The sequence below is a fragment of the Sceloporus occidentalis genome, unplaced genomic scaffold (assembly GCF_023333645.1).
Source record: "Sceloporus occidentalis isolate IW3139 unplaced genomic scaffold, rSceOcc1.0.p SCAF_6, whole genome shotgun sequence".
Classification (NCBI taxonomy): domain Eukaryota; kingdom Metazoa; phylum Chordata; class Lepidosauria; order Squamata; family Phrynosomatidae; genus Sceloporus; species Sceloporus occidentalis.
The window spans coordinates 61810872-61825717 of record NW_028316986.1 but is presented as its reverse complement, the minus strand read 5'-3'; the positions used below and the strand labels follow the sequence as shown (position 1 = coordinate 61825717).

General features: G+C 39.1%; 1 protein-coding gene across 1 annotated transcript in view; it reads right to left on the bottom strand.

The window, feature by feature from the left end:
• The window catches only part of PLD5 (phospholipase D family member 5), a 138434-nt gene that overhangs the window by 35586 nt on the left and 88002 nt on the right, over nucleotides 1-14846 (bottom strand). Inside the window, exons 3-4 of the mRNA XM_089528402.1 lie at nucleotides 2141-2309; nucleotides 166-280 (exon numbers count right to left, since the gene is read on the bottom strand). Coding sequence (XP_089384528.1) covers nucleotides 166-280; nucleotides 2141-2309 — 284 coding nt within the window. The remainder of the gene's footprint in view (nucleotides 1-165; nucleotides 281-2140; nucleotides 2310-14846) is intronic.

The following is a 14846-nucleotide window of genomic DNA, read 5'->3' as shown; positions in this document are numbered from 1 at the left end:
AGAAATCAATATAGGTTCAGCACACTTATCTTTATATGGGACAATCCAGCCAAGGTTTTTGAATATTTATTAACAATAATAATAGTCTCCCTCATTTCAAGGAGAAATACAACCTTCATTTATTAATGTGGAAGTACTATATTACAAAATAGAAATTGTTCTTACCTTTTTTCTTCAATTCCTTTAATAATCTAGACTCCTTATGAAGAATATCACTAACTAATTTGATCTCAATATTTTGAGATAGTAGTTCTTGTAATTTCTCAAAAAGATGCTGCCCCTGTAAGTGGAAAAACATTTGGGAATTATTATTAAATTAAGAAAACATGCAAATATAACATAATATATATTTGAGTCTTTATATCATAAAATGTTATTCCTAAATGGAACTTGAAACTGTCTTCTGGAAGACATATCTCAAGTTGCACTAGAGTTGATGATATGTGTTCAACTTAAATAAGAGTGTTTTGTAAGATATGCAGTTTTTTAATGCCACAAAATTTAAATAATTTGAAAATCCTGCTCAGCCAACGGAAGGTCACTAGAAGTCTTAAGAAAGCTACTATCAGCTTAAGTATTTTACAGGAGTTGTTGTAGGAGAAAATGAGATAAGGGGATATTGTGACCTTCTTTGAACTCTTGGGACAGAATGATGGTGAAAATGAAACATTTATTCTCATTTATTTGTCACAGAACACTCTAGTTTCTAGAAAAAATACTCAGATCTTGAAAAATCTGGAATTTTACACTGGATTTCTTATCTCTAAACTTCCACTTTTTACAATGCAATCATATCAATAAATAAAAATGCAGCCCCATTTCAAAATATAAAATAACTTCTTTTAAAGTTCAAACTAGATGATGCTACAGCAGCCATAGGTTTTGTTCACATCTTTTCTGTCAACATATAAATATGAGTTGGAGTGTGCAATTTTAATACTCAAAGAGATGTGTAGTTGAGAATTGACCCCTCCTTACCAGTCACCTCACTACCACAAATGAGAGAAGGAAGGAGAGATTTGCTCAACTATTTTTATCTGTCTATGGCAAAGATACATAAACAAAATGAATGGCCAAGAACCAATGGCATATCTCTGTATTCAATGCGTATTTCTGTATCCAGTACCAAGAAAACTGGAAATTTCTCCCCCTGCTCCTTTTTCTCCTGCCTCACATGCTAAACACCTTCACCAGATGGCTTCCCAGCCCGCCAGAGCAGTTTTGTCAGGTGCAATGGGGCTGCAGGAGGGGAACATAGCTAACTGTAGCAGAAGAATTGGGAGGTATACCACTCAGACTTCTTGGTCAATATTAGTGTTACATCTAGTTTTATCCTAAGTTATCCAAGAAATCCAACTTGTAGTTTTTCTTTAGTTCTAGTATTTCCGAGAGTCAAGTTATTATTAGTTCTGGATGCATAGTTGGTTACTCCGCTTAGGAGGTTTTAAAATGATCCTTGGAAGAGTGCTGATTATAAATGTACAGTGATTGCTTTCTTTGTAAGACAACAGCTGGCTGCTTTATGTGGATGGCCCTGTTAAAAATCATTTTTGTCAATGTCAACTTTTAAAAGTGATTTTTTCCCAACAAGCAAAGGAGCACAAAACATCTGAATATTATTTTACATCTTATTCTATATATAGAATCAGTGGAAATGGTTGGATCTCATTGTTCATAAATATGGTATCCTATTCCTCACAATAAATGAAATGTAAAACCCAAAATCAAATGAAAAGGAGTATAGGTTTCCAATGCTCTATCCTAAACAAAGTCACCATGATTCCCAAGCCTCTTGTTTATGCCTTTTTTGTGCAGTGGACTCTAAAGAAGCTCCATGGCTGTATATCCATCACATAAAAAGGAATTAAGTAGAATTCACTTAATTCTAGGGTTGCCAGGTGAGACGTGCAAGCCCTGAGATTCCTCCCACTCATCCTGAGAATCAGAGAAAATGGGATAGGCCCTGAAGCTTGGCAACCTTACTCACAGCCCATTTGAAACGTCCAAATTAGCCATTTCATCAATACAACAACAAAAAAGATATCTCAATTTAAAATATATCTCAACAGTTCAGCTACTGAAAAGTATCAAATGCAAAACAAGCAGATAATCAAATACATGACACTAAAATAATGCATACCTGGCATGCAGATGGATGACTGTGACTGAGGTCCCATTGGGAAGATACTATGTCAACAGATTTTTTAGCCATATTAAGTAAATTCATCCAGCCTTGGAAAAGAGACAAATGAGAAGGTGCACTGTCGGAATAGTTTATGCCTTCAGGAATATTTTCTACAAGAGCAACTCTGAGGAGATACAAAAAAGACAGTTTCTTTTTTTAAAAAAAAACCCCTATTTACAAGTGTATGTTATCACAAACCTTTGTTTTTTAAACTCTCCTGGGTCAGTCCTTAGAGACACTTAGGACCTTATCGCACACACAAATTTAAACGTTCTAGGGACTGGAGGAGGATGCTCGTGTGCGCGCGCGGCCGCCCAAAAACGGATTTTATCGCACACGAAGGCGTCCTCCAAGAGGCCCCGTTCCGTCCCCCGGCGCGCACCCGTTTGCGTCCTGTCCTGATGGGCGCCATTTTTTGCCGACGGAAGGTAATCCGTCAGGCAAAAATCACGCCCATCAGGACTGGACGCGAACGGGTGCGCGACGGGGGACGGAACGGGGCCTCTTGGAGGACTGAATTGTGTGCGATAAAATCCGTTTTTGGGCGGCCGCGCACGCACACGAGCATCCTCCTCCAGTCCCTAGAACGTTTAAATTTGTGTGTGCGATAAGGTCCTTAGAGCCTTATAGCATGACAAACATAAGGTGACACACAACAAGAGAAAAGCAGCTTTCTCCTTATCTCTCCATATGTCATAGCACTTCCATTCTCCTTCCAGAGAGAGACAGTCATAAAAGTATACCCTTTGCCAAATTTTCCAGTATGACAAAAGACATGCTTTTATGACTGTCTGCCTTGGGAAGAGAATATAAGGTCTCCGACAGCATGTGCAGAGGTAGGAGAAAGCTTCTTCTCTCCCACTATGTGTCAGATTTCTTTTGTCATGTGATAAGACTGTTAGTATAAAGGCAATAGTTTTATGCTCTAGCATTCTGATTCCCCCCGCCCTCCACAGAATCATTTAATTTACCATGCAAGTTTGGGAAACTTTATCTACAGTAATGAAAGCTTTTATCTGGTTCATAAAACAAAAGGTTAAAAAAGATTTCATGATAAGGTTGCCATAAGCCAGAAACGTCTTGAAGGCACACAACAACAACAAGTACAGCAAGTCCTCCCATTTGACCCTTCAAGATACAGTACTACATTCTTGCTTCACATGCTATACAAATACTTGATGACCTTATCTGACATGGAATACTGCTTACTTCCACCATAATCTTTCCTTATATTGAAAATTTTATAATATAAACTTGCCTCCCCTCCCCCCCCCCCCCCCCGGAAGAAACAGTGATAAATTCAACAGAAAAGGGTGTCTTATTTCCTTCCCTTTCTCAGGTTCTTTGTGGTTCTAAGAAAGCACCCTAAAATGAATTCCTAGAATTTACTGATACTTCCAAACTAAAAACAGGTAAACATCTCATTAATTCATACATTCATCCCATATCCCACTTGTCGCCTGAGTCAAAGAATCTTACACCATGTACAAAGATATAAAATCTGTTCTAAAAATTAAACACCCTCCAACATTTCACAAATGAAAACCAGGGCACATGTAACCAAGCAATATCAGCCTGTGGTCAAGATGGCAAAAGTTATTAATGAGGAAGAACAGATGAGATAGGAGAGGGTGCAACTTCTGCCTGAGTGCACTGGGAATGGCAAGATTCCATCTCTTCACTCACCTCCCTACAGCTGGCTTAACGGAGTGCAAACTACTTTTGTCCTTTGAATTATTTTGCAACATTTGAAGTAAATGGGGGAGGGGGAAGAAGAGTAGAATGGAAGTGGGACATTTTAAAAGTAGATGAAAAAGTGGAACGAAAGAGGATTAATCTGGACTGGCCCTGTCATACAGAATATAGAACTGTCACATTGGAACAGTTGGAGAGTGTGAAATTACGGTCGGCCCTCCTTATCCATGGATTCTTTATCTACAGATTCAAACATCAATGGCTTGAAAATATTCCACATATATGTACATAAATTCTAAAAAGCAGACCCTGATTTTGCCATTTTATAGAAGGGATACCATTTTATTGTGCCATTGTATTTAATGGGAATTGAGCACCCACAGATTTTGGTATCCATAGTGATTCCTGGAACCAAACATGAGTGGATATGATATTATTGATCCATTCAGTGTGCAGATTCAGTTTAACTTACATTTTCATGGCTGAAAAAAGAACAGTTTTCTTTTCCGCAGTCTCTTCTAATATCAGCAAACTGTATCACTATATCATTACTGTACCACCATGGAACAGATCTTTCTATTACTCTAAAGACACAATACCTTTTTGTTACCTTTTCTCCCTACCCTGATTTCCTTACTCCCCCTCCCTTATTCTGAACTCTGACTGATTTGGGGAAATGAGAAGAGACAGGGACAGAGGAGTATCTCCAGAACACACTATTGATTTAGTCAACCACCCTGACAGCATTTAATAAATTTAAAAAAACCTTGCATAGGCTTTATTCACAACAGAATTAATTGCTGCAGTTTTTCCAGAATATTTTCTAGAAAAAACGATACCTGCTAATAATATAATCATAAATTTTAAAGACTTCACTTCTTGAGGCAGGATATAAATATTTTAAATAAATATAACAACTAGCTTAGAAGGCTATTGCAAGGATAAACAAGATGAGAATGCTTAAGCATCATGTAACTTTAAAAGCTACAATATAATAAATTCAGGGATTCTTGCTGTTTCCACTCAGCAAGAAGCTCGGAGGTACAAGATGCAAAGAAAATGAAGGGCTCAAGAACCAGAACTGGAAAAATTTCCCAAATTTGTCATCAGTAAATATTACATGTTAACATATCAGTAGACAATTGGTGCCTTTTGCCATGTTTATTATGATACTAGTTTCTGGCCTGGGAAATCTCATTCAAATTCCTGATAATTTATGGAGCCACTTACACAAAGATTGACAAGCAATTGTTTCATAAATACATAAGAACTACAAATCAATATACAGTGGGACCTTGTTATCTGCTAGGAAGGGTTTCGTTCCAAGATCCTCCATGGATAACAAAATCCATGGATACTCAAGTCCCATTAAATATAATGGCAGAGCAAAATGGTGTCCCTTATATAAAATGGAAAAGCAAGATTTGCTATTTGAATTTATACTTTTTTGGAATATTTTCAAGCTGTGGATGCTTGAATTCATGGATAAAAAATCTATGGATAGGGAGGGCCGACTGTACATGCAAACTACTGTAAAAAATGAAAAGTGGTGGCAAATAACTACAAACCCCCATGGTAATATTAAGATGACATTGCTGGTTCTTTCTGCAACAGTGAACCTCTCTCCTTTTTGTTCTCTCTCTTACATGTCAGTACAGGTTGCTGGGTTTTTCATAATGCATACATTCAGAAAGATTTCATAGAAACTGATTGGTGTCACAAACCATTTTATCACAAACTTGCCAAACCGGTTCCATCTTTACTGTGCTTCTCGCAAGGTTTTTAGTTTTTAAAATTATTTAACAAGATTTAATTAATATTGTCATACTGTGTATTCTTTTAGGAACTGCAAGCCACAAATGAATCTTTTAAAGTCATCATCATCACCACTATCATCTGTCAGAAGACTGTGGTAAAGCTATTACATTTTTCCCTTTTGAAAGGAGAATGCTTTTGGCTGAATGAAACTTTTTAATACATATCAGTCATTTTTCCATTATGAATTGCTTTCATGTGTTATCTACTTAAAATCTCAGGACATTCTTATGATATAACTAGACAAGAATTATTATCCTTAAATACATCCTGAATCCTCAATTTAAAGACTGGAAAATAGAACAAAGGGGTATGACCTATAATTTGCACTTCTGTTCCAGGATAAAAATAGAGCAAGTTATCTCTTCTAACCTTATTGAAGGCCTAATGAAGCAACTGAACTAGGCATCATTATGGATAACATTTAGCTTCTACAAGAATGCTTATGTTTCCTTATGAGTTTTGCACCATTTCTACTACCAGTGGCTAAGAGAAAATTGAGCTTTCACATACATTTATTCTGTGACTACTAGGGTGATCATGTGGCCTGCTTTAGAGAGGACAGCCTTATATTTGAAAAGCTCTCAGTGGACAGTACTCTTTTTGAAGGCATACTCTCCATCAGGAAAGGGAAAGTGCAATTTGTCAGTCCTGAGATTTTTTAGGTCTGATGACATAATGCTATAAAGCTTAACCCATGAATTTAGCTAGCATTTTCAATTAATTCTTCACAGACTCCATAAATATCAGAGGTCTAGAATGTATATCTTTCTGCTTTGACACTTAATATTAAAGGATTTATATTTGTGTCTTTGAACTACTTTCTTCTTTAGATGCTTAAAAGTTATAGAAAATGTAATGTATTAACTTTCTTTGCCATGTGGCTAGCAAATTTAAATTACAGTTGGCCCTCCATTAGCATGGGGGATCTGTTCCAGACCTCCCTGTGAAAACGGAGGCTCACACATATTCAAGCATGCCACGGGTGTGTGGGCCATTAGAAATGACAGAGGTCACCCCTCCACACATAACTGAAGTCGTAGATCTCAGATCCACGAGTTAGGAGGGGCAACTTTACAACTTTAATATATATGGAAAGATACTCATAAAAGGCATAATACCAACAACAACAACAACAACAATAATAATAGTAATAATACACAAGCATTTCAGTACTTAGTGAACATCTTGACAAAATCCTAACTTTCCTTTCTTGGCCTTCAAAGTTACAGATTTGTTAATCACTTCATTGGATTTAATGCCATTGCCAATTCACTTTCACTAGAAAATATAGCAAGATCAGAAAGCCATGGTAGACTGAAAATAGTTATTTATAATTTTCAGATATGGAAAGCTCTTCTCACATGAAGCCATAGACACACAGATCATCAGTAATAACTTTAGGCTAGGTGAAATGTTTGAGATAGGTTCTAGGAAGTTCTATTCAGCTATGACTTTCAAAGCATCTAATATTGCCCAGTTTTGGCTTCTTCCAGATCAATCTGCTCTCTGCATGTACCTTCTCAGCCTTGGTATTTCTAGTAAAACTGCACTCTAGGAGACAGAAAGTATTCAGTTTTGGAATGGATACCTTTAACTCTTCTTCAGTGGCACAAATGAGATTATTTGCTTGCACAGCCTCAGACATGGCTGCTACTTCCTCAATGGCTCTTCATCTGATCTGGAGGTTCAGAATGAAAGTCATCACTGCACTAAAGCATCATCCTCATATTTTCTCCTTGCAAAGGGAGTCCAGCATCACTTGCTTGCTCCCCTGCTATCCTCTTCTTGAACCTGGCTCTTATCTTTACTGCAATTACAGTGCATCTGCGTTTTACGCGGGCATGCCATACGCGGCTTTTACCGTATGCTGAAAGCTGTGTCAGAAGAGCCCATGGTGTGCCCCAGAAGAACTAATGGGACATGAGCCCATGGCAGAGGTGCGCTGTTGTGCCGTTGTGCTCTGCAAGCGTGAGCCCCATTAATTCCTATGGGGCTTCAGCATATGCTGATTTTCCCTTACGCGGAGGGATCTGGAACAGATCCCCGCATAAGGGGAGTGCCCACTGTACATATTTATCTGATTTTAAAAGTGCTTTTTCAGCTGCATGCTCCACTAAGGCCTGGTACATACCACCCCAAAAAGGCTGGCTGGAGGCGGCCGATTTTCCTGCGCAGGGACACAGCAGCAGCCAAACTGTGCGGCATCCCTCCGCCCTAAAAAGAACCCAGAAAAAACAGGTTCTTCTTGGGATGCCGTGCACATGTCACGAGTGCGCCACTGGCACACTCGTGATGTAAGCAACGTGCAGTGACATGTATACACTGCACATCGCTTATGTCATGATGGTGGCCCCCATATGGACGAGAGGCTTCCATTACGACAACGCCATGACGTCCTAGGGTTAGGGACCGTGCGGTTGGTGTGCAGTCTCTAACTCAGAATCGCTGTCTGGACACCACTTCTTGGCAATATGTACTGGGTCTATGTCTGTCATCTTCATGCAGAAAATTCTCAGTACTTCTAGCTTTGTCAGCACCTTGTTGGCACCTTTGTTGGCTGGTACTGCTGTATACGATTAACTTCCTGAAGTATATGACACCAGAAGTACAGGTAGCACAGAAATGTGATAAAATTCAAAAGCATAGTAGTGTAAGTCTGAAAAATCAGTGTACAAAGAGATCTTGTAGTACCTTTGAGATTAACAGAAAGAAAGAAGTTGATAGCATGAGCTTTTGTAGACTTGACACTACTTCCTGAGATGAAGTAGGCTGAACTCTACAAAAGCTCATGTTATCAACTTCTTTTTTTAAGTTAGTCGCAAAGGTGGTACAAGATCCCTTTGGATACAGAAAGTGAAGTCACAGACAGCAGACAAAAGACCTTGTGCTGCACCTCTTATGTCCAAATTTCCATGTGGCTCACAAAGAGTTTTTATTGTTGCCACAAACATATCAAAGTTTTCTTTGATTGGGTTAACTGCAGCGTGATCAACACTCCAGGGAGTTGTATATTGCCTTTTTACTGACACTCCAGTTATTTAACACATCCCACCAGCAAAGCAGCAAAGAAAAAACAAGCATTACCTCAAGAGTTCCAAAAAATGTCACACAGAATGCATTTGCAGCAAAAGAGTGCTGACTGCACAAGCTAAGCAAATGGTCCAAATATCCATTAAAATAGCTTTCTTGTTCTTTCCTTTAAGAATGGCTTGTACACCTCCATGGATTTCACCCACAGTGGCAGCATTATTGTAACCTTGAGTGCAACACATCATTATGTCCAGTCCATTACTTTCAGATTTTTAAGAATGTCAGAACTGAGGTCAGCAGATATTTTCCCCTTTAAATGGATGAATCTTAGAAATACTTTCCACTTAAAGGGCTGGAACAGACAGCCCTTAAAAGATGCCTTCAGGGCAACAACAGAAAGTGGCATTTACACATCGCATGCCCTGATGATGCCCTGAAGCTGCCCAGAAGCCAGATGGCTGCCCAGATGTAGGCAGCTTCAAGGCGCTCCAGTGGCTCAGTGGTTAGATGCCGCACACCGCTGGAGCATCTTGAAGGCACCATGGCAATATGACCAAGAAAACTAGAAGTTTGGAGCTTCAACTCCCATTACCAGAGTGCATTAGCTATTTAATTTATTATGATTATTATGGTTTATCATGATTTTGTTACAATAACTTTACAAATGGTCTTTTAAATTGAAATAACCTACTTCATGCATATACATTCTGTGCTATTCAAAAAACCTCCATATATAGAACAGTAATAAATTGTTCTCTCTCAAGAAAAAACATATTTATTACAAAAGAAATTAGATGTATGCATCAATTGACTATTACAATTAGCATTCATTCTAAAGCAAACTGAAGCATATGAAATACTAAATGTTTCAGAGGAAAAATGTTTCAGAGAAGAAAGGCTAAATACTTTTGCCAAAATCCTGTGTTCAGGACTGTAATTGTTAAAACAAGATATATGCGCTTTGGGGAATGTGTGAAATCTATTTAATACTCAGTATTAAGGATTTTTCTTGCCAAAAGGCATTAATCTTTTCCTTTCCCATAGGATTGTAATGGAAACTCCAAAGTGTCCAGAATATTCTGTAATGACAGAATATTGACTAGAACAGTGCCTTTCTTCTATAATGTGTCCGAGTGGAACAATATAAAGAATAAAGCAATATGCACCTAATTGCAATACCTACTAATACTAACATTTCTATAGCTACTCTCAGAACATAATTACATTAATTTATATGTAAAGCAGAGGTTTAGAAGGAGAGTTGAGGAAAACAAAAATGTATTCTGTTCATCTGTTCAGTTGTGGCTACCTCACAAATTTCATAGGGTTTTCTTAGGTAAAGAATATTTGGAGATGCTTTGCCATACAGAAACAAAATCTGTCACATTAATTATATTGTATTTTAATAGATTTGAATAAGGTAGTATTTCTATGGTGGATTTCTTTATTCCCATGATAGAATTGAGATTTTAAGATTGTGGATGCCTTAGGATAATGAAATAATTACAAAATGAAATTCATGATGCTGTGTCTGCTTTTGCAATATTTTATATATAAATCCTTTTTGGATTCATCCACTTCCCCATGACACCATCAGCTTAATTACTTGGTAGTAAGAACTTTACACTAAAACATTCTTGTCTTTGGCCTCACTCATCACTGGAATGCAACCAACGAGAAAACTTTTCTGAAACTGAAGCCAACCCTTTATAGTTGAAAAGGTTTCTCCTGTCTTAATATATGAATTTGCTTCATCTTTGACTTTATTAATCAAATTTATTATTTTCAGAGGAGTGTGTTACAAAAGAATATTAAGACAGCAAGTGAACGGACAAGTTTTTGAACATTTGGAGGCTCAGAATGTAAACTGGTTCTCTGTAAAACATGCAGGGATAGCTGTGTTGGCCATTTAGTAAATTCAAACAATAACACAGCTAACAGTGGCCCGAAACAGACAGGACGAAAGCACTGTGCCATCCATACGTGGCTCACATGTGTGACGCAAGCGCCACACCACATCCGCACCCCCGGGCGCTGTTCTTGCGTCTTGGACACATCACAGTGCACCAATGGTGCTCTGGTGACGTCGTCCCGGTGTGCCAAAAAGAACCTGTTTTTTCCGAGTTCTTTTTGGTCTGGAGGGACGCAGCACAGTTTGACAGCTGTGGCGTCCCTCTGGAGGGAAACTGGGAACCTCCAGCCGGTCTCTTTGGGGCGGTCAGACTGCCCCAGTGATACCTTTATTGGCCAACAAAAAGGCACAATATACTTGTTGCAAGCTTTCAAAGCTCCACTGGAGCCCTGGTGGCGCAGTGGTTAAATGCCTGTACTGCAGCCATTCACTCGAAACCACAAGGTTGCGAGTTCAAGACCAGCAAAAGGGCCCAAGCTTGACTCAGGCTTGCATCCTTCTGAGGTCGCTAAAATGAGTACCCAGACTGTTGGGAGCAAATTAGCTTACATGCTAATTAGCTTACTTGCTGTTCACCGCTATGATCTTTGGAATAGCGGTATATAAATAAAAACAACAACAACAAAAACACTGGCTTCTTCATCAGGCAAGATAGCCTCACCAGAATGGAGACATATCGTTTCATGAAAGAGGAGTCCTTGTTGATATGCAAATGGACTTTAAATTTCCTGGGCTTTGAAACTCTCCCTTTTGCCACATGGCCAGAGGAGGAGGGGCCAGCATGCTAAAGATACCCTCTGCATACCATCTTAACTGAGGACAGAAACAATAAAATGTAGACATCTTATTAACATCTCCAATTTTTCTCCTATTTGGTAAGTAACATCTTGCCTGATGAAGAAGACAATGGAGCTTCAAAAGCTTGCAACAAGTATATTGTGCATTTCGGTTGGCCAATAAAGGTATCACTGGTTCTCTGTGTGAATGATGCCCCTGTGCAAAGAGTGACAATGATTTCATTTCTTTTCTTTTTTTTAGTTTTATAATTAAGATAATACATAAAGATAATAAGTGAATTCACTGAATTCTCTGCCTTATTTATTAAGATCTAAGATGCCCCCCAAAAGCACCAGGCAAGCTGGACCACAGAAAACCACTAAGAGACCTTGGGTAAGTCAGAAGAAAACCTCAGAGGAAGACAATAACACCCCCCCCCCAATGGACAAAACTAGCCAAGAAACCCCTAGATGGGCTTGACTTAGGGTTGTCATTAGTCAGAAATGACTTGAAGGCACACAACAACAACAACAACAACAACAACGCTAGACCCATGAGAGAGACAGATTCAAATGCATCCCTGCTATTTAACTAATCAGCTTAGTACTGAGGCAATAAAACCATTAAACTATCCAGAACATCGAATTTCAAATGAAAATTCCCACCAACTTCCTAATTGGAATGGGTGAGCTCTATCTTGTGTGAGAGATGAAACATTTTAATTTTCTCACGCTTCACCTGCACGGAGAACTGTAAATATATTTCTCACCCTTCTCCAGGAATGAGCAGAATTTTGACTCCAATTTACATCCCTAGTTCTTAGTTAGACAAGATTCGGTTGTTTCACTAAAAGTGTGGGGGTTTCAAACTTCACCAGCTGATAGAATCAGAGGGGGTGAAACCAAAATGACTGCCTATAAAATTTTTGTGCAGTTATAAAAAACATTGGTGCTGGAAGAGAAGTGGGACTTGAAAAAAGAACTACAGCTACAAAGTGTGTGGGGGGAGGGGAGAGGAAAGCTAAAGCACCTTTAAGACTGACTGGTCTAGTTTAGCCAGCAAGCTAATTCTGGGAGTTGTAGTATGGAACAGCTGAGGGGCTGCCCTGGAGGAGGAGGAGGGACAGGATGGAGGTGGTAGCAGCAGCAGTGGTCCAGTGGCTGAGTCAACAGCATTAACCTGGGCCTGCTGTGTATAAGTTGCCCTTCCCAGCCAACACTGGTGAGTGGGGATCTCTTGGCCTGACTGTTAGTGGTGACTGCTGCTGCTTCAAGGGCAAGGCAAGGGCAGGGCGCAGGGCAGGGCCGGGCCGGGCCGGGCCGGGCCGGGCCTCCAGCTCCATGGTGTTCTGAAAGAGAGCTCTGGAGAGCTAGGCATGCTTGGGTGGGGAATCCCTGTGACCAGTGCAGAGCTGACAGGAAGGGCTGCCAAGGACTTTGTGGGATCAGAGGCTCTTGGCGGGAGGGATCTCCCTTGTTCTGTCTGGTGGTGGTCCAGCAGAAGTGGACTTAGCTAGCAAGCTAACCTTCCAGGCCTGGGAAAGAGCCACTAAGTACAGTCTGCTCCTGTACAGTCTGCTACAGGAGGATGTTGATGGGGGTGAAACCATGAGTTACCACATTGAGTGACACCAACCCTAGTGATTTCATATTTCCAAAGTTAGAAGCTGTTTATTACTTCTGATGCTGGTTGTTACTATCTTTGGCTTATTAATTTAATTTTCATCCAAGGCACCTTGACCATGTTGAGTAGAGAGGTCTGTATGCAACTTCTACCAATGTTCTGAATGCAAAGAGATACTTCCATACAAAAAGGGGCCCTACTTCAATAAGTTTCTCAAAGGGTTCTATGCATACTCAAACAAGAGTTAAAGACCCTTAGGACCTCCTTAGAGAGGCTCGAAGCTTAAGAAGATGGGGTCACTTCATGTGAGAATGCCAGGGCACAGACAACATGTACAGTGCCATGGCTCTTATGAGTGCTCTTGTGCTCAATTCAGGTATCAAGCATGAATTAGACTGTGATAGGTGAAAACAAATAGGTTGGGTTCCATACAAAGTTAAATGTGGCATCAGTTACCATTTGGGAGGAATGCAATTTAATAGTTTGATTTTTAAATCAGAATTTTTACATTGCATTTGGGTTTTTCATAGTTTTTAAATCAATAATTTAAAGGTGTTCCTTTTAAAAAATTCTGGTTTAGAATCAAATATTTATGATTTCAGTACAATGAAGCTACATAATGACCTGAGATCTACAGTAAACCCATCAAATCAATTTTAATTTACACATGACTAATTCCCAATGATTCAATAAAGAGAAAAAGTCATAGTTCTGTGATACAAAACTGCATGTACAGTTGACCTTCCACATTTGCAGCTTTGACTTTGCAGATTTAATTATTTGTGGTTTTGGTTAATATGTTCTCTCTAGGAATCTCTAGGAACACCAGCACAACTCTAAAACACTTCTCTAGGCATTTGTAGGTACTACAGCATGATTCTATGATCAGCCTCTGGCAGATGTTGACCACAGAGTTGCACTGAAGGATTTGGGGATCCCTACAGAGGTGGTCTCTTAGGTAAAAGGGAGTGGTTTTTTATTTGGGGCTTTTCCACATTCACGGGGGTCCTTCATCTCTAACCCCAGCAAATGTGGAGGGACCACTGTATAATATCCCAGTTTAAATCTCAGATACATTGAGAAGTCAGGATGGCAAGGGAAATTATCTAAAACTATGGAGAGCTGCTGCCCCTCTGTTCAGACAATAGTGAAAGAGATAGACCAGCAGTGAAACAGTTACTTGTATTCACTCATTCCCACAACATGATTTCTAAGGTCACCAGAATTGTAATAGATAAGGATTACTGCTGTCTCCCAGACTCATCAACAATACAAAATCCTACATTCAAATAATGCAAGATAAAGTTCCAAAATCCATATATATATATATATATATATGGAATGAAGAAATGCTTTTTGTCCTTCATCCAAAGAAAATGTATAGTTTCAGAGGTTATCTGCACAAAATTGCTTTAATGACCTTTATTCTCCTACACTATGAATTTAAAAGATGGCAAATGGATTATTGCAGAAGTCCTCTGTGAAGGTTTCTGGGGAGAAGAATGAATAAATGTTGATGAGTAAAATTAAACACACTGGCCTAACTATATTATGCACAGTGGGGAAGATAAAACATGAGCAAGAATGAAATGAAATCCTAATGAAATCTGTGCTGCCGAACATATCTGATCTTTAGAAAAAAACTTAAATTAACATTGATTAACACCTTGATCTAAAAACCAAGGCAGCAAGGCATCTTCAATACTATATTGGGGGGAAAAACAGGTGATGACCTGTTCGCAGATGGTTTTGGAGAAGTAGAGAGGTGGTGTGAAGTCGGAGGCTTTCATGGCTGGAATCCATAGT